The 19,498-nt window shown below is 38.2% G+C and overlaps 1 protein-coding gene across 2 annotated transcripts in view; it reads right to left on the bottom strand.

Annotated features, from left to right (window-relative positions):
* Window positions 1-19,498, bottom strand: part of PIK3C3 (phosphatidylinositol 3-kinase catalytic subunit type 3) — an 81,484-nt gene that overhangs the window by 16,449 nt on the left and 45,537 nt on the right. For both annotated transcript variants that reach the window (XM_054053445.1, XM_054053446.1), the window contains 2 exons: window positions 10,691-10,859; window positions 1,177-1,267 (listed from right to left, as the gene is read on the bottom strand). In XM_054053445.1, the coding sequence (XP_053909420.1) occupies window positions 1,177-1,267; window positions 10,691-10,859 (260 nt within the window). The remainder of the gene's footprint in view (window positions 1-1,176; window positions 1,268-10,690; window positions 10,860-19,498) is intronic.

The following is a 19,498-nucleotide window of genomic DNA, read 5'->3' as shown; positions in this document are numbered from 1 at the left end:
AGTGTGGAATCGTCACAGTTTTCTACTTCATGCCTCTATGTTCCATATAGTACTGAGTAAACTACTGAATCTTTGCTGTGTGTTTAGGGACAAAGGTGAGGTTTTAAATATTGTTATAGACAAATCATTAACTGCCAGTATCTCATGAAAACAACCTGGTGGAGGGAGGGCTGTCATCTTTACCAGAAAATTCAGCATTTCTGGCTAGCCCAGCCTTTCTGAAAATCAAACTGAATAGCTACATGCACTCTTTGTATCAATCTGAAACCAAGAAAGGCTGAACAGAAATGCTAGAACTCTCACAGGGAAAAGAAAAGATTTGGTTGGAGTCAAATTTGAGTTTTCCTTAAGGGAACTGTGCTAGAATATGAAACATTAAGATTTTGAATCTTTGCTTTTATATCTTACTGAAAACATTGAAGAACATCATATTTTAGAGAAAATCCACTGCTCTAATATAAACTACACTGAATTGATTTCCATTGGATACACAGGCTCCACAAAGCCTTTGTGGAATTAAAACAGACAGCCCTTCACTATAAATCTATTATAGAAAAGCCAGTGTTTGCCTAAAAGCGTAAGTGTAATGAAACCTAGACCAACATTTATCCAATATTTTTAATTTCAATTGTTGCTGAAACATCAAGTGAAGAATTTTCCTTTGCATCAGCCTGAATCAAAGTCAGAATTACACGAAACAAGTCTGTTTTCAAGGTAAAAAAAATCTCTTAGTGATCAAAATATACAAGTCTACTGGCTGTAAATCTTCACTAGACTGGTTTAATAAAGCCACACACAACTCATAGGACTCTAGGCTTGATGGAAGAATCTTTCATGATGTAGTCATGAAGTATTAATTCCTTCACTTATCGAGGTCTCATAAAGTGTGATTGCTGTTCTTAGCAGAATGCTAAAATATCACTTGGAACAGACTGCTAGAGCAGCCTGTGCACTACTATATCAATGATAAATATCAATTCTGTATTTGTAGGCACATGTCCTACATGATCTCAAAAGTATATTCTCCTATCTTTAACTTCAGAGACTCTAGAAATCACTCAGAATTCGAGCAAATATTTTCAGGTTACCAGTTACAAATGAGTCACCAGAAATGACTAAAAATTTAATGACATGACAACTTCGGTTACTGAAAGACAAGGAAAGTTTTCCAGTTACCTTTTTAACAGTCTTGTCAGGTTCAAGAGCAATATCTGGAATGTTGGCATCCACCATGAGGGAAAATAAGTTCAAGATCAAGTTGGAATACCTGAGTGGAAGAACAGATTAAGTAAAACAATTTAACTGCACAAAAGACAGTTTGTAAACAACTTTATCTAAAAATACATTGTCACTTTGTGTAAACTGGAAATGCTTCAGATGAAACATATTCATAACACTTTATTTGAACAAATTTATGTTAAAACCATAAGATATCTGATATTAGTGGTGAAAGCTTAACCCTTAAACTGCCTTAAGCAGCCCAAACTGAATAGATTGCTGCTCTGCTTTTGACATAAACTACTAAAAATTCTCAGAATATTTATAAAGAGACACAAATATAAACTGTATTTTCAAATATTGTAGGATTTAATGACCTTTTGTAACTCTGGTAGAACAAACATATGCTAGAATAATTATTCAAAGGTTATTTTTATTAAAAGGGGTATCATTGATATAGCAGTATTATATAAATTAGCATTCAAACAGCTGACGCCTTCACAATTAGAAGACAGGATTTTTCAAGTTGCTGCAAAGGATTCTGCCATAACAAGCTGAATGTGATTTAACCACATCCAAGTCTGCAGACACTCTGTTAAGCTGCAATAACATTGGTAGGAATGCTGCACTTACGAAGTATGAATGTCAGTTATAACCATTAAAAAAGACAAGACAGTTTTAACATAGCGTTGGAATTATTCACTTGTCTTTTAAATAACACCACTTTGCCCATGAAGGAAATTATCTATAAGTTGCTTTTTGAAAGCATAATTTTCAAGCTGCTCAGTATAAACTGAAACTTCCCTTCCTCTGCAAAGAGGTCTAAGTCTTCTTTCAGACACAAAGCATGCAACTGACTTCAAAATATGAAATATTGCTTTCCTTAGAGGACTTGGAGCTTCACAGATGACAGAAAACAAATTCTTAGCAACAAAACTTCTGTATTAGCAAGGTGCTGAATATATAAAAGCTGACAATTGTAAGGAGTATAAAGTATTTTAACTACACAAAAGGACTGCTTCATAGCCATATTTTACAAGCTAAATACTGCTCAACAAAAAATCTCTCTCAAAATACACAATTCCACTACAAACTCCTGACATGCTATTATTAACTGGAATTAGCACTACCTAACACATTCCACTGTGAGTTTTAACACTCTATAACACAGACATTTAAAATAAACTCTGGGCAGAAATCTTCTGTGTCTCTTCTTTCAGCTGTTCTTCTTCACTTTCCCAGGGGTAAGGGACTGGAATCAAGAAAATCACTTTAATCACAGACAAAAAGAAAGAAACAGAACATTTTGTTCAGCTCTGCTTAAGAAACCTGGTACTCCAGTTGCTTTGGTGCCAGGAACAATCACCACAGTTTTCAATTTTCTTTTTTCTAGTTGCCTGAAACAAGTAAATCTCACTTTAAACTCACTTAGACCTTACAGCTACATTCTCTCAAGTCTCTTCCTGCGTCACTGGCAGCTTTCATTGGTAGTTCTCCCTTTGAGCTGACCCAGGAGTCCAGAGTCTGAGTCTCTTTTGCTCTTGTACCACACTGAGGATAAGTGCTTAGGAATATTACAAGTTTCCGGGGTCATTTAAGTGATGGAGGTTTGTAAAAAAGAATTCAAAGGTCTTTGCATTATTGCTTGATGCCAGTTAAAAACTGGTTCTGTTCCATACATCTCTTTTGGTTCTTGGTAATTAACAGTAAAAGCACTGGAAGCATAAGATCCTCATTGAGGAAAAACCTCAATTATTAAAGAAAAAAAATAAGGGTAATTTCAGGAGGCATATATTATGGGAAGAGACAAAATCTAGGAAAGTGCTGCTCACTATACTATCTGCAGGTCACTCCTCCGCTTCTTACACCAACACTGCTTTAGCTCAGTAATCTGGCAGTCTAAGGATGAAAGAGCTTCTTAATTACATTTGTTAGCTGTCTCTAGGATCCTTGCCATGTTTCACAGATTTTAGAGAATTTATTAAAAAAAAATTAGGACTTTTAAAAGAGAGGCAAGAGCTTCCTACTTGAGACAGCTGTCATCCTTCCCATAGGCAACATCCTTGACTGATATGCCAAGATGTTCACAACTGATCAACTGACAGTCCAATTTAATTCTAAGACTAGACATTTTGCTGAAACACTTGAGCTAGGAATCTGACCAGTAAAAACCAAACACCTTTGTCAGATAAGTTGTATCAGTTGTCTTTGACATCTACGTTACAAGGGCCTCTGCTCTGGACTGGCTGACCTCCATCCACAGGCAGAATGAACTAGGAGCTCAGTTCTTCTATGTTTAAGGAGCTTCAATTAAACACCTAAACCTGACCTTAAACCCTTCTGAAGTGAATACATTCTTTGTTTTCCCTGAAGTGCAATACAAATTAATTTACAAAACAAATGAGCACTTGGCTGCACTGGAGTTTGACTAAGCTTACAGTTCGAACATGACCATAAAGTGCTAAAACACGAGGTTATGTAAAAATTTAAGAAATCCAACAACGTAACTCTACTTCTATGTAGAAAAGGCCTCTTCAAATACCAAGACAGAAACCCACATCAGACAAAAGTTCTACTTCCCACTGCTACCTTTTCTGAGAACAGTATTTTTTTTAGTGCTTAGTATCTCATCAAATACATGCTTGATGCTAAGCACACATGCCTACTAACTGTTCTCACGTGACTAACACAGGGGAAATCCTTACAATCTAGGACCTCACTCTGGGAAAAACTTCCAAATGTTGATGCCAAATTCGTCTCTGGTGGATCCTGCAGAAGATCGGTAAACTTGGAATTCTCCGAGGAAGGGAAATGCTGACACACAACAGGATGTGAACACCTTTAAATAGGTTCAACACATATCACAGAGATATAAAAGGCTGCTACAGCCCAAGAGTGCATGCTGCCAGCAGCAATTTGCCCTGCCACACATTCAAAACTGAGAGGCTGCTCCTTCATTACAGCACTGCTGCAAACCACACACAACTGACTACTGTTGTTCAAAAAAAGGTGGAAAACAACTCCCTTATCTCCTAAACAAAAAACCCAAACTGACAAAAAAAAAAAAAATCAGACACAAATGATCATATGCCAAACTGCTTCCAACCTAAAACAATGAACAAAGCTATTTTTCCATTCAGAAGTTTTAAACTAATTTTATATATTTTCACTATGCAACACCCATTCCATCAGGAACCCTGAAACACTAAGATGCAGCAAGTGAATTATGTAGAGAACTGTTTGTACCCCAGGGAAATAAAGGAAAAAAAACCCAACACAAATTGATGGAGTGACAAACAGAGTTTGCATTTGGTCTTGGCAATCTGAAGTTATGAGTTATGAGTACTTAGTCAGAAGAAGTATCTTTTAACGGGTTTGTGTCAACATGCAGAATTGTTAGAACTAAGCTATTCCACCTCTAATTATTCTTTTTTCAATAAGCAAGTAATCATAATGATTTTTAGTTCTAGCTGCTTAAAGTAAGTTATAGTAATACCAATATTATCCTATGCTATCTTTGTTGAAAGCCTTAATGATATTTATCCAGAACCATTTAAAAATACTTTCCTATTAAATTGAACAAATATTGGAGAGACTATAATGACAACTACAATCTCAGACATTAAAAATGAAAACATCTTGATTTACAGTTTAGTTTTATATCCAAATCATTGCTGTACTCCACACTTAATGATGCTCTTTGTAGCAAATCATTACATAAATTAATGCAATGGATAATCCTTCACTGACACAACAGACCTTTCCATGGAAATGGCTAGGTTTAAACAGTAAAAACAACTCAAGTATTTCATAAATAAGAAATACAGTATAAAAAAACAATTGAAATCAAAATTTAGAACATGGAATATATTAGCCTTCCTGACTCTTCTCTGAAGTCATTAATACTGCTTACTATTTTTTCATGCTACTGAATTGCTTTAAACTTGTTAATAACCACAGAATCATAGAATCACTATGTTGGAGAAGACCTTTGAGATCATGAAGTCCAACCATACCTGTCCACTACTAAATCATATCCTTTAGCACTTTCGTCTACTTGTGTTTCAAACGCCTCCAGGTATGGGGACTCAACCACCTCCCTGGGCAGCCTGTTCCAGTGCTTGATAACTCTTAGGTGAAGAAATTTTTCCTAATGTCCAATCTAAACTTCCTCTGACGCAACATGAGGCCATTCCCTCTCATTCTATTTCCTGTCACTTGGGAGAAGAGACCAACACCCACCTCTCTACAATTTCCTTTCAGGTAGTTGTAGACAGTGATAAGGTCTCACCTCAGCCTTCTCTTCTCTAAGCTAAACCTCAGTGCCCTCAGCCACTCCTTTTAAGACTTGTTCTCCACCCCCTTTACTAGTTTCATCGCTCTTCTCTGGACACACTCTAGGACCTCAAAGTCTTTCTTGTAGTGAGTGGTCCAAAACTGAACAAAGTATTTGAGGTGTAGGCTCACCAGTTCAGAGTACAGGGGGAGGATCATTTTCCTGGTCCTGCTACCCATGCTGTTTCTGATCCAAGCCAAGATGCTATTGGCTTTCTTGGCCACCTGTGCGTACTGCTGGCTCATGTTCAGCCGGCTGTCAACCAACACCCCCAGGTCCTTCTCTGTCGGGCAGCTTTCTAGCCATTCTTCCCCAAGCCTTTAGCGCTGCACGGGGTTGTTGTATATCAAGTGCAGGACTCTGCACTTGGCCTTGTTAAACCTCAGCCTATCAATCCAGCCCATCCAGACCCCTCTGTAGAGCCCCTCTACCCTCAAGCACACCAATCCTTCCTCACAGCTTAGTGTTATCCATGAATTTGCTAAGGATACACTCAATCCCCTCATCCAGGTAAAGATATTTAATAGAGCTGGACCCAGCACCAAGCTCTGGCTATCCCGCCAGTTTTTAACCTGGCAGAGGGTTTGCCTGTCCAGGCCAGCAACAACCAGTTTCTCAAGCAGAATACTGTGAGAAATGGTGTCAAAGGCTTCACTAAAGTCCAGGAACACCATATCCATAGCCTTTCCCTCATCCATTAAGCAGGTCACCTTGTCAGAGAAGGAGATCGGGTTAGTTTGGCAGGACCTACCTTTCATAAACCCATGATGACTGGGCCTAACCACCTGGTTGCCTTGTGTGTGCTGTGTGACAGCACTCAAGATGACCTGCTCCTTCACCTTTCCCGGCACCAAGGTCAGACTGACAGGCCTGTAGCTTCCTGGATCCTCCCGCCAGCCCTTCTTGTAAACAGGTGTAACATTTGCCAATCTCCAGTCAAGCGGAGCTTCTCCAGTGAGACAGGACTATGGGTAGATGATGGCAAGGGTTTTGGTCAGCACCTCTGCCAGCCCCCTCAATAACCTCGGGTGGATTCCACCCAGCCCCACAGACTTATGAATGTCTAACTGGCCCAGCAGATCTCTAACCATTTCCTCTTGGATCATGAGAGCTTTTTTCCGCTCTCCCTCCCCCTCTCCTGGCACAGGAGGCTGAGTACCCAGGGAACATCTTACCCTACTATTAAAGACTGAAGCAAAGAAGGCATTAAGTACTTCACCCCTATCGTCATCATTTGTCACTATTGTTCCCAAAGGATGAAGATTCTTCTTGGCTCTCCTTTTGTTGTTGGTATATTTGTAAAAACATTTTTTATCTTTCACAGAACTGGCCAAACTAAGTTCTAGTTGGGCTTTAGCCCTTCTCATTTTCTGTCTGCATGATCTCATTTCATCCCTGTAGTACTCCTGAAATGCCTGCCCCTTCTTCCAAAACTCACTAACTTTCCTCTTTTTCTCCAAGACCTACCCAAAACTCTTTGTTCCTCCAAGACAGTTTTCTTGCCCGCCTGCTCACTTTCCCGCACACAGGGATGGCCTGCTCTTGCGCCACCAAGATTTCCTTCTTAAGGAGCACCCAGCCCTCTTGTGCTCCTTTGCCCCCCAGGACTGCCTCTCAGGGAACTTTATCAACCAACCTTCTGAACAGAACAAAGTCTGCCCCCTTGAAGTTCAAGGTGGCCGTTCTGCTGACCCCCCTCCTTACTCCTCCTAGAACTGAGAATTCTATAATCTCGTGATCAGTGTGCCCCAGGTGTACTCCAGCTGTCTTATCTCTCACAAAGCCTGCTCTGTTCACAAACAACAGGTCCACGGGAGCACCTTCCCTAGTCTCTTCACTCACCAGTTGTGTCAGGAAGTCATTTTCCACACATTCTAGGAACCTCCTAGACTGTTTCGTCTCCGATGTATTATAATTCTAGCAGACATCTGGTAAGTTGAAATCTCTCACAAGAACAAGGGTTAACGATCGTAAGACTTCTCCTAGTTGCTTGCACAATATCTCATCAGCCCCTTCTTCCTGGCAGGGTGGCCTACAGGAGTAGACCAGGGTGGTCTACAGGAGACTCTCACCACGATATCTGCCTTATTGCGTGCTCCATTGACTTTTACCCATAGACATTCAACCCCAGACATCACCACCATTAAGCTGAAGGCAATAAAGACATTAACACAGAGATCTACCCCGCTGCCTCTCCTTCCTTGCCTATCCCGCCTGAAGAGTTTATAGCCAACCATGGCAGCTCTCCAGTTATGTGAGCCATTCCACCATGTTTCTGTGATGGCAATTATAATAGTTTCCTTGCCTTACAATAAATTCTAGTTCCTCCCATTCATCGCTCATGCTGCTTGTACTGGTGTAGGTGCACTTCAGTTAGGCTACTGATCCTGCTACATTTCTGAGGGCAACAGTGTCAATTCCTAAGTTATTACTCACTGAATTTTCTAACCCATCAATAATCTTTACATCTTTACTGCTGCTTGATGCGCTATCCCCCACTTCCTCTGAGATGGCAGACCAAAGGGCCTTTCTAGCACACCATTCCTCAAGCACTGGAGTACCATTCCCAGGCTTTTTTCTATCAAGTCTGGTTCTGTCCCCGCTCTCAGCTTCACATTTAGTTTAAAGCTCTATTAATGAGCCCTGCTAGCTTCCTGGTAAGAATCTTTTGCCCCTTGTGGACTAGTGTGCCCCATCCTTGGACAGCTAAGCCTGGTCATATGGAAGCCAACTCATGGTCAAAGAACCCAAAGTTTTCCTGCTCACACCAGGTTCGGAGCCAGGTATTTGTTTCCTGGCTCTTCCTACTCCTTTCCTTGTGATTCCCTGTAATAAGAATAAGAGAAGAGAACATTACCTGTGCACCTGATCATCATTCACCCTAAGGCTCTAAAGTCCCTTTTAATTGCCCAGATTCTTGTTGGGATTTTGTTACTGTCTACTTGGAAAATCAACAGAGGAAAATTATCCATGGGCCTGACCACAGTTGGAAGTTTTCTTTCTCTATCTCTTAACAAAGACCCCATGTAGGCAGCAGACTTCCCTATGTAATGGGTCAGTCTGCATACTGGGCCTTCTCTTCCCTTCAGAAGGGAGTCCCCTATGGCAATGACCAGTCTTTTCCTCTTAACAGAAGCCGTTTTGATGGATGGCTTAGGGACTCTTAACCTAGGGAATATTTCTAGGCTGTCGGACACACCATCCTCATTGAGGTTTGGTTCCACCTGCAGAGCTTCATATCTATTGTGCAAGGGAACCTGCGAGGCTGAGGCTAACACAGGGGAGACACACCTACTGTGCCAAGACAGGACCCTTCTGCCAATTCCCTCCATCTCCTAAATTTCTCTCCTCTGCAAAATTGAGAGTATGGGAAGTCCTTTGTTGCATGAGGCATTCCTGCCTGTTGGGTCTGAGACGGGGAGCACAGAGTTTTGTTCCAGTGGTCAATCTCCCTCTCATACTCCCTAACAGTCCTCACCCTGCTCACCTCCTTCCTGAGCTCTGTCACCTGTTGGAGGAGTTCCTCCACTTGAGCACACCTCCCACAGGTGACTTCCTCACTTGTGTCCAATACCAGTGCAAGAGCGAGACACACCCTGCAGCCCAACATCTGGGTGGTAGTGTAGAACCACTGGGGGTCTGCTTGGGTAGCAGCATCAGTCATGGCTGGTGCGGAGGTTGGAGAAGCCTTAACTTTCTGCAGAGTGGACATGTGGTTCCCTGGTCCTTCTGGCTGAGTTTCAGCACCCTCTATGCACACTCCCTGCTTGCCCTGTGCAAACTGAGTCACCATGCTTTTCTGACATGCCATACATCTGTTTGCCACGTTCCGGTTGCTGGCACTTCCTAGGGGCTTTTTAAACCTCCAGTGGCCACTTCTGGTAATACTTCTCATCTTGTTAGCTGCCATGTGGCAGCTGCTGCTTCTGGGAGTAAGGAGCCACCTACCCCTCAATCCCTCCTGAGTGTTCCTTGCTCCACAGGGCTTCACGGAGCACCCTTTTTTCTTCATCAAGTTCCCAGACACAAAACTTATCGTCTCTGCTGCCAATTATCACCAGCTGAGGGTTGTTGCTGCCTTTGCCACCAAAGAGTTCACAAGCAGCATCGTGAAGTGTGGAATACAGCAGTAATTTGAATATAAAACTAAAACGTAAATCAAGATGTTTTCATTTTTAATGTCTGAGCTTGTAGTTGTAATTATAATCTCTCCAATACTTACTCAGTTTAATAGGAAAGTATTTTTAAATAGTTCTGGATAAATATTGTAGCACTTTTATTTTAAGTCATTGACCACCTACTTTTCATACTACATGTACTTTTCACATATGCTTTCATGTTACTAACTTTTTCCCACATACTTGGAAGTTTGCACTATCATGTGATCTTCATACTGAAGTGAAATTTTTTCATCTGCATGACGATGGACTAAATCAATCATTTAAGAGTTCCAGAGTGCTTCCCTGGGCTCTGTTCAACAAGGCTAAGCTACTTGGCTCAGAAAGCTGATGATAAGTGATACGGTCACTGCAAAAGAATGAAGCCGATTCCAAATCTCAAGGAAAGACCTGTTAGTTTGTAAATAAATACAGTCCAAAGAGGTGTTACCTGTCACCATTTTGGGTATCTACAGAAACTGCTAGCATACTTGATTGCCACTACAAATACCTGATTTTTGTCCCGCAGGACCTGTATCCAACTAAGCTTATTTATACCATCTTCAATGCAAAGAATCTGAGCATCACTGGAGGAGGGTAGAGCACCACATAAGTAATGACTCAGAGTTAAAATAACCATTAATTCATCATCAATAACAAGAGAAAAAGTTGTTTAAGGGCAAAAACATATCAAAAAAGCAAGATATAAATTACTACTCCACAGAAGTTACAAAGAAAAAAAGCTATTTAGGTTACTAAACAAGCAAAACTGGGGACCTTAACCTGGAGGACAATTACATTCAAGCCCCACATCACACTAATGCAGATGTCTCTCTGATGTCTTCATCTTCTGTTTTGCACAAACTCTTGTGTCTTCATTCAGACTTCAAATAAGTTTTGAATTTTCAATAGAAATACTTTTCTAATTCCTGCTTTATGCTGTCTCTAATAAACTTTAGCATCAAGATAGTATTGTTACCTGCGGAGATGAAGAAAGGCTGTATAGCACTGCTTACGGAACTCCTGGTACTGTTCACTCTGTGTGCCTCCCATACCTTCCACCATCTCCTTATTCAGCTTCATTGGGGGAGGCAGAGGTTTAGGGTCCCGACCCAAAATATAACCAAAGTCAATGTGAAACAGTTTACCTGTAGAAAGAAAGGCAAACATAATTACTTATCTCAACACTACAGATAGTATCACATCTTGATGCAAAACTTGGAAATAAAAAAAAATACATAAATGCTGTCTTTAGAAGATGCTTAGAAGCTCTCAAAATAACACAATTCACTGCTTTCTGTAAGGCCTATAACAATATATTTTATATCTTCAGCTGCCAATTTGAAATGAAGGGTTTGAAAAGTTAAGATAATTTCAAATTCATTAAAAGTACTAACAAACAAGATTAATCTCTTCTCTTTTTTTAAACAGACGGAGTATACTCAAAGACTGAATCAACACTGAAATTCGTCAGTAGATATTAAATGCATATTTATACAATAGATACTACTAATTCTTTGCTACTACTTGAGAATTTGTTGGTAAATTAAAATATTAATACACACACGCCCCTGCTTTTAGTATCCTGTCACAAGAAACACGCTCTCTTAGTTGTACATTAAACTGACCAAAGGGAAAATAGGACTCATGATCCCAAGAAAGACCTTTTGAAGACATTAAATACCAAAGATGATTTAAAAGCTGCTTCAAAATTATTTAAGAGTCATTTAAATAAGGTTAACACGTATCACGAGCTTTCAAATACATTAAGGAAACGTCACTACAATTACGTATCTGAAATTGTATTTCAAATGTGCCAAAGTCTGTCAGACAGTCTTTCAGTACTAAAATGCAAGAGTTAACAACAGTTTATCACCACATTTACTTTCTCATATCAGCTGACTACATTTAAAATGGTTCTGCAGCATTAACATGACAAACTTATATATACACCTTGCTTCAAATGCAGAAGGCAACTTCCTTTCCTACTGAGAGCTGGAGTGCTGCTCAGACCCTTATTGGGGAGCATTCACTGTATTCCCTTTCAATAGTTCTCAACCGCATATGACATGCAATAGGTGGCAAAATGACCAACACCAGCTACTTCCAAAAAAAGTACTAAAATATTTAGATAATCTTAACATTAAATATTGTATAAATATGCAAAAAAAATGCTGTCAACAGAAATTTAAGTAGTAACATTCATAATTCTTAGGAATCCAGTTTCTATGAAATGTCTTGACTTGCTTCTTAGGTGGAAAATACTGACCTTATAAAGCAAAAAAGTTCTTTTGTAAGGTGTTATGCAAACAATTTTTTAGTTTGAAATACATAATTTAAATAACGACTAAGGTGATACCAGAGCTATATTACAAAAAGATGAGAAGGATTCAGATATGTCAAAAAACATTTATTTAAAATAATAAATAGATACATATAAGTGCAACCTGTTAAGTAATTTTCTTAGGACAGAGAGAAACCATTTTCCTGAGATCTGCAGTAATGAGGAATCAAGAAGGAAACTAAGAAGCACAAAAAGGTGATGTGTTTGAACTGTTAGGAGAGTTAAGTTTTGCATCCAAAAGCAAAGCTACGCAATGACATAAATAAATGTAAGTCTTACGTGATTAATTTACATAAGAGAATGAAATGTAGATACAAGACGGAAGATCTTTAAAACAAAAAGGCAGAAATACCTATTAGCACGATAGTTATCTTGACAGTCACAGGTAGCACAGAACAGTCTTGATTCAGAATTATGGAACTGAAAAGTGTCATAGGCAGAAATCTGTTTGCCAAGGTATGCATTCATTTTAATATTTTCACAAGCTTAAGTGTTCAGCACTCTTTACTTCCTTCAATAGTTTTTTCAAGCTGTTACGGAAGTTACTTTTAGAGCTCATTTTTGTACACCAAGATTTTGAAGTAGACACTTTGATATATTCACCCCCACATTAAGTTACAAAAAATGTTTAATTAAAAAGTTTGGGAGGTCTGTTTTCTGTTCGCTTATTCAAACCTGTCACCTCGAAGAGTCAAGAGACAATATTTTTAATAAAACAATAACTCTTGTGGCAGTAATTAAATCTTTTTTAAGTTTGCTCTGGAGACAAGGAACAAAAGGCGATAATTAATAATTTCTATTAGTAACAAAGATGCATCAAAACCACTTTAATAGGTGACTGATATACCTTCACATAAATTAATTAGATATCAAATAGTTCACTTATTCATTATTAGGAATGAAGTATAAAAGAAAGTACAAGATGAGACCATCCTGTATTAGCATTCTAGCTCCCCTAGCTGCACTTCAAAATTCAGCAGATTTTTAGGTTGACTGAAAACATATGTCAAAAGCTTTCATTTAAATACACTAAATGTATTTCATATTTTTCAAATCCATGTCCTAAACATAGACTTAACTCATTTCCATTCATGCAGCTCCTCCAAGATCAATTAAATCAGCATACCATATTACAGAATATGGACAGAAGGCTACTGTTGGTGCCTCTCTGAAGCTGTTGCAACAGTGAAAACTAAGTGGACAGCTAGAAGAAGTACTACAGTGTTAAAGCTGTCTACAGAGAAGCGTGGCATATTCTCCTTGAGGACTTAAGTACAATTGGAACACGCAAAGAACATGCCTGCTTTGGGCAAATGAAATTGTACCTTTAACACTGAAGATCAGGTGAAGTTTACATTATTATTTACATTAATAAATAATAAATTTATCAAGTTAATAGATGCAATTATTTGAAATCGTTCAATACTAAAATGAAAGATTGCAAGTATCTCAAGTGATATCCCAAGTGAGATTTATATCAAGGTGCAACACTGTACATTCCATTTTCATGGTATTGAAGAAATTGTTCCCTAGACTAACTCTCTGCATAAAGTCCATTATAAGAACAAGGACGGATAAAGTTTCTGGTATGCACCTGAGACAGTGTAGTATCAGAAAGTACTAAATAGTTCCAGGAAGAGCAAGATCAAAATAGGAACTTGAACACTCCAGCTCTATATAAAGCAACAATTCTAGGTTATATGAACATCAAACAAAAAAAAATATCATTCTGATCTAGAAATTAATGTACTGAAGACACAATTTGAGAGGACAGAAAATACATTTAATCAGAATTTTCCTTCTGTAAGAACCGAACTTCACTGTGAATAGCATATCTCCTAACACAGTCATCACTCCTGGTGCACACCTATAAGGACAGAAGCAAAAGTTGAAAGTAACAACTTATGAATTATTTTTTCGTCCATTTAAACTTGTTTTTTCTTCAAGAACACGGCTTCTCAAGAAGTACTCATTTGAAATTTGTCAGCTACAGATGTGACAATACATAAAAAATAAGTTGTCTAGTACTCACATCCAAAAACGGACTATAGGAGAATCAGCATCTTATTTGGGCAGGTGCTGAATGAGTTTTTCAGTTCTGGATTGTCACACAGTTCCTATCTGAAAGTTCCTGAAAGTTACATAATTTAATTCATAGGAAGCATACCTTCTCAACTGAATTTTGAAGATGATTTTTAAACCTTTATTTCACATGGTTTTAAACCTTTATTTTCCTTATGGTTAGGGTTTGAAGGGACCTACGGAGAACATCTGGCCCAACCTCCTGGTCAAGCAGGGACACCTAGAGCCAGCTCCCTTGTCCAGGACCACGTCCAGATCGTTTCCGAGTATCTCTATGAACAGAGACTCCTTGGGCTTCCCAACCAGAAATCTGCCACACTCACTGTAAGTAATAATTCATCTTCATAGCACGGTACTTGTACGCAATTAACATCTACCATTCCAGTAAATCAGACTGCTTTTGAGCTTTGTGCAACACTGCTTTTTCAAAAGGCTCTGAACTTCCATGTTTTATAAAACAACTATATTTCCTTCCTTCAATACAGTGTCAGTGTCACAACACGTAACATTTTGATCTCACGTTTTTTCTTCAGTTTCTAATCCATCTTCTTCAGATTTATTACATTTTAATTTAAAATGCTCTTAATTATTAGACATGCTTATAAATCAAAGACAAAACTGAACCTCTAATTTTGGTTTATTACTGCTCCAGAATGACTGCTAAATCATAAAGCTGAAGTGGTTTTGCTTGAGTCATGTTTGAAAATAAGAGAAAAGTTACTTAAAGACAATAGGTCAAACAGATTTCAGCCCCAGAGCCTCTTACATTCTTGTAAGCCCAGATATAAAGGCCTCTAATTTCTAATATTTAGACACTGAACACTTTAGAAAGCTCTTCAGAAATCGGAGTTCCTTATAAGAATGGAAGATCTGCGGCATCTGACAAAATGAAACATAAGAATACAGGAAATAGCTTGGGACCACAGACACGGATGTGTGAACTTCCTTCCTCATTTCAAGGCCTGGAGTAGGATTATTTGTATGAATTTACATACAGTTCAAGATACATGGCTTTGGACAAACACTTCTGATGTTAAAAGTGGCTAACTCCTCAAAGTATAACAGATGACATCGGTACTCTTTCAGGAAGCTGAAAAAAAATCTCTGCTGGAAAGACACCAAACAGCATCTCATCTTTAAAAAAAACCAGTCTTTTAACAATGACTCTCCACTCTCCCACATAAGGCGTTTCACAGCAGAAAAAGCAAGACATGAGGCATTTACTGACTTGCAGCAGATGAGATGTTTTCAGGAATATGCAACAATGTAATAGTAGGCACACATAAAATTATTTGTTCGAAACCTAAACTCTGGTATTGCTGTGTACTTTTAAGCTTGTTTTTATTAAAGAAAAATATCAGGTTGACTACAGTTTTCTACTGAACACCAGTTTTTCTAGCATATGGAATAAAGAAGACAGGCTTCTGGAGAGTTCAAGCAAAAGCCATCAAACATGGGAAGTCTCCCTGACAAGCAGCCAGGGCGTGAGGGATTTCAAAGTCCATTCGAGTTCTTTTCAGCCTTGAGAGTGATCTTTCATGAAGTGAAGCATGGACTTGTGAAGACGAAATATTGATATCTGGTGCTTGCAATAGCCAATAACATCTGACTGCAGCCAACGAGGCTGATTTGTCCATCACTTTTACTGCTAATGCCTACATTTTAGTACAGAAGAATGTTGCCATATTGCAGCACAGAAATTTTTATTTCATTAGAGGACTGTGAGGAAATACTACTGAAAATCGGCACAGAACTCTGAAATCCTTAAACAAAATGTTGAAAGCAAAGATAATTACTAAAATAAAATTAGACTGGTGGCAATTGTCTTTTAACAGGCAAGAAAGCCTCACAAATTGTTCTGAACTTAACTGTTACCACTTTTGGGAAGACCAGGGATCCCCCTCCCCCCGACCAATACATAGAATCTCCCAAGCTCTGAATTTCAATATTTTTTTCTGTAAACTGCAACTGCTACTATTCTTTCAAGCTGGCTTTTATAGAAAAGGAACAAATTAATGACTATTTTAACTGAATTCCCACTTCAAATTTGGAATAACAGGGTTAAAATCCATCTGATGAAAGTAAGTGGATAAGTGGATGGATGGATGGATGGATGGATGGATGGATGGATGGATGGATGGATGGACGGACGGACGGACTGGGTGGTTTCTTGGCTTTCCCAGCAAATTCTGATGCTACCATCAAAACTTCTTCTTTGTAACAGCACTGCCATGGTGAAAAGATCAGAATCCCCAATATATTGTCATGATTTTCATCACTCACCTGTTATTGCTTCTCTAAGACTACACAAAACCAGAAGCAAGCAGTATGAATTGTTAAGGATTTATTCAGGATACAGATTTTAAACTCAATATTCAGCAACAGCTGGAGGTCAAGTTTATCACTGTCATCCATATAATGGAGAAGGGCTCAGCTTGTGCTAAGCATTGTAATTTTTCCCCCTCAGACCACAAGCTGTCCATTCTCAAAATACACCCCATGCAGGCACACTATAAGAAAAAAAGATGTCAGATGTGTGTTGCTAAAGGAGAAATACTGTTCAAGATACCTAAGAGAAAATGTTCATCAGGCCAACAGCTAAAAGTTTATATTCTCTTTGATAAGTGTCACAGAAATGGGGGTTGCAGAGAGAAATCTCAAAAATAACAGTAGGTGTTAATTTGGTTCATTTTTTAAAAAAAGGATGCTCCTTTATCAAGACAAATAATATTTATAAGCTTATTTAAAAATTCCACTGCTTTTTACATATTATAGCAGTTTGCAACAATAATAAATGCATTTATCAAAGTACTTTTGTAAGCATTGATACAGAAAGAAGATTCATACACTACAGTTTTTCCATTTTGGTCATCTACAGCTTTAACTGAAAAGTTCTGAAGGTACAAACACATCATGTCATCCAACACATGGAACTGTTCAGATCTTTGCTATCTTGCCTGGCGACCCTTTCTAACTGAGACTGGAGAATAAATCACATGTCAATTGGTATATTTCACAGTGAAGACAGACCACAGCTCTACTTCTAAGCATTAAATGAGGAGACCGTGCAGTTCTTTTACCAAACTACACATGATGCTAAAATCCAACGTTTTTTTCATGTTCTGAGCCCTCACACTTTGCACTTGCACTTAGATATTAATGATATTTTTATCCACATTGCAATTTGCTCTCTTGCTACAGAGCAGTTTCAAGTATAAAGTTTATATCAAAGTATATAGGGAACCTGTATACATGCAGGTCCCTAAAGATTACTGGAGTATTAAGTCGGTCAGTCACTTCGGCAAGAGTTAACTGGCCAGACACGCTTATGCAGTGCTACTCAAGAATGCCATCTGGAAGTCTCAGGATATCCTAAAATATCTACTGACAGCCTGTAGATACAACAGGACCCTTGTGAAATCTTTGTTTGCCTACAAAGCAAGCAGAAGCTACTATTATGTTTGTGAAACTGATGCAAGTATTCTTGCAATTTTTAACATTACTGATAGATGAGGATATTTTGACTGATGGTTCCCTATAAATCTTGCCAAACAAACTTCTACAGCTGCCCTTGAAATATATGGTAGAGCGTTTAGAAATCTGAAAATATCTGAAGATATCTTGTGTAAGACTACTAAAAAAAAAAAAAAAAAAGCCACCTTATTTTAAGAACTATAAGCATAAGAGTCATGAAAGACAGCAGAAATTCTTTCTAAACATTGAGTGGGAAACAATTTGGTTTTATGAACTTCAGTATCTGTTGCTTAATACTTAAATTATATCGTTGGTCCTATAGGCACAGACATATACATTTTACAAGATGATGCAACAATTCTATTGGAAGGAGTCCAACACAGATGTGGCTACATCCACCAAATTAAAAGGAAGAGCCAAAAAAAGTTATGATATATATTGCCATATAAACCCAAGAAAAGTAAGTGAACCCACATCTGGTACTCACAATTCTTTAGTCTACTGGAAAGCTTCAATTCATCAAAGAAATACATCAAATAAAGAAAGGATGCACATAAGGTCACACAATTTTGAAGAAAAACATTTAAAACTTCCATTCTTCACAAGAAGAATGACATTAGCTTTTTCCAACTTAAGTTTAAGGGTATCTCAGTAGTAAGAAATGAAGCTTTGTAGCAAGTGTTTGTTGTATTTGGCACATAAGAATTTCTCTTGATAGCTCAGAAAACCTCCCTGAATGCGACAGAGCATAGGTAACAATGAAAACAATTTCAGACTGTGAATTTACCGTGGTTATGGGCTGCCCTCTGCTGTACTGTGTAAATTCTGCCACTAAACCAAACAGCCATTGTGCTGTTACTTTTTAACACTGACAGGCAAGATGCACTTTACTCCAAATCAAAACACTGAAATATTACTACTCAAGAGTGTGCAACCAGTGCCTGTTATGGAAAGATTTATACATGTCATCTACGATAAATGACAGACACCTCTCAAGACAGATTTCTAAATGCACATTTCCTAGCAGATAAGGAAAAACAGACTTGCTGTAGATGTTCTCCCACACACACAAAGCAAGACTTTGCCTTCGTCAAGGCCCAACGGTCAATTTTCTATTCTTTCATATGATTCAATGTAATGCATGCTACAGCTTTAACTGTAAACTTACAGGCTTTCCACCTGGATGTGTCTCTTTTCCCCATATAACATTTCATATTTACATGCTTCTCATTCCATAAATGTTTCACTTTATAATAAACACTCAACCACAACTCCTAAGTCGTCACTATGCAAGGAAGATATTCAAGGTAGCAAAGCTTCTATTGAGAGCTATTAATTCAAAAGTAAGCCAGAAAAAACTCAAACCATAAAAAAGATCAAAAATAATTATCCTAGATGAAATGTTTTTGTTTGCAAAAACTTTGAGAACTTACATGCAGCTACAACTGAACTCATTTTCAGCTAAAACATTTGAACTTCCCTATCCCCAAGGGACTGATTATAATAGTCAAAGTAGCTTAATTTTCAAATCTTTCATTTCCCTTAGTAGAGAAGCCTTCTATTTATTTAGAATTACTAGAATTATTCACTTTGTGTAGTCTGTTATTAATCCATACAGATGTCAACAAAAAATAACCTTTAAAAAGTTAAAACAAGCTGGGGAGAATCAAAACGCATAACTGCTATTTTGATCTTTCATGATACATGGGGTTTGATTCAAACTAAAGCGTAAACTTGATTAAACAGTAAGTTCTACTACTTTCTCTCTCCCACCTGAAAATACGTAATGAGCATGTCACTAAAGGCTCTATGTCCTTCTGGTTTTAGAGAAGGCTTAAAGAAATGTGTGTAATTTCAACCGGATGCTCGAAAGTCCAGCCAGCTCAG

Source organism: Cuculus canorus, chromosome Z (assembly GCF_017976375.1).
Source record: "Cuculus canorus isolate bCucCan1 chromosome Z, bCucCan1.pri, whole genome shotgun sequence".
NCBI classification, from domain to species: domain Eukaryota; kingdom Metazoa; phylum Chordata; class Aves; order Cuculiformes; family Cuculidae; genus Cuculus; species Cuculus canorus.
This window is presented reverse-complemented; position numbering and strand designations above follow the sequence as displayed.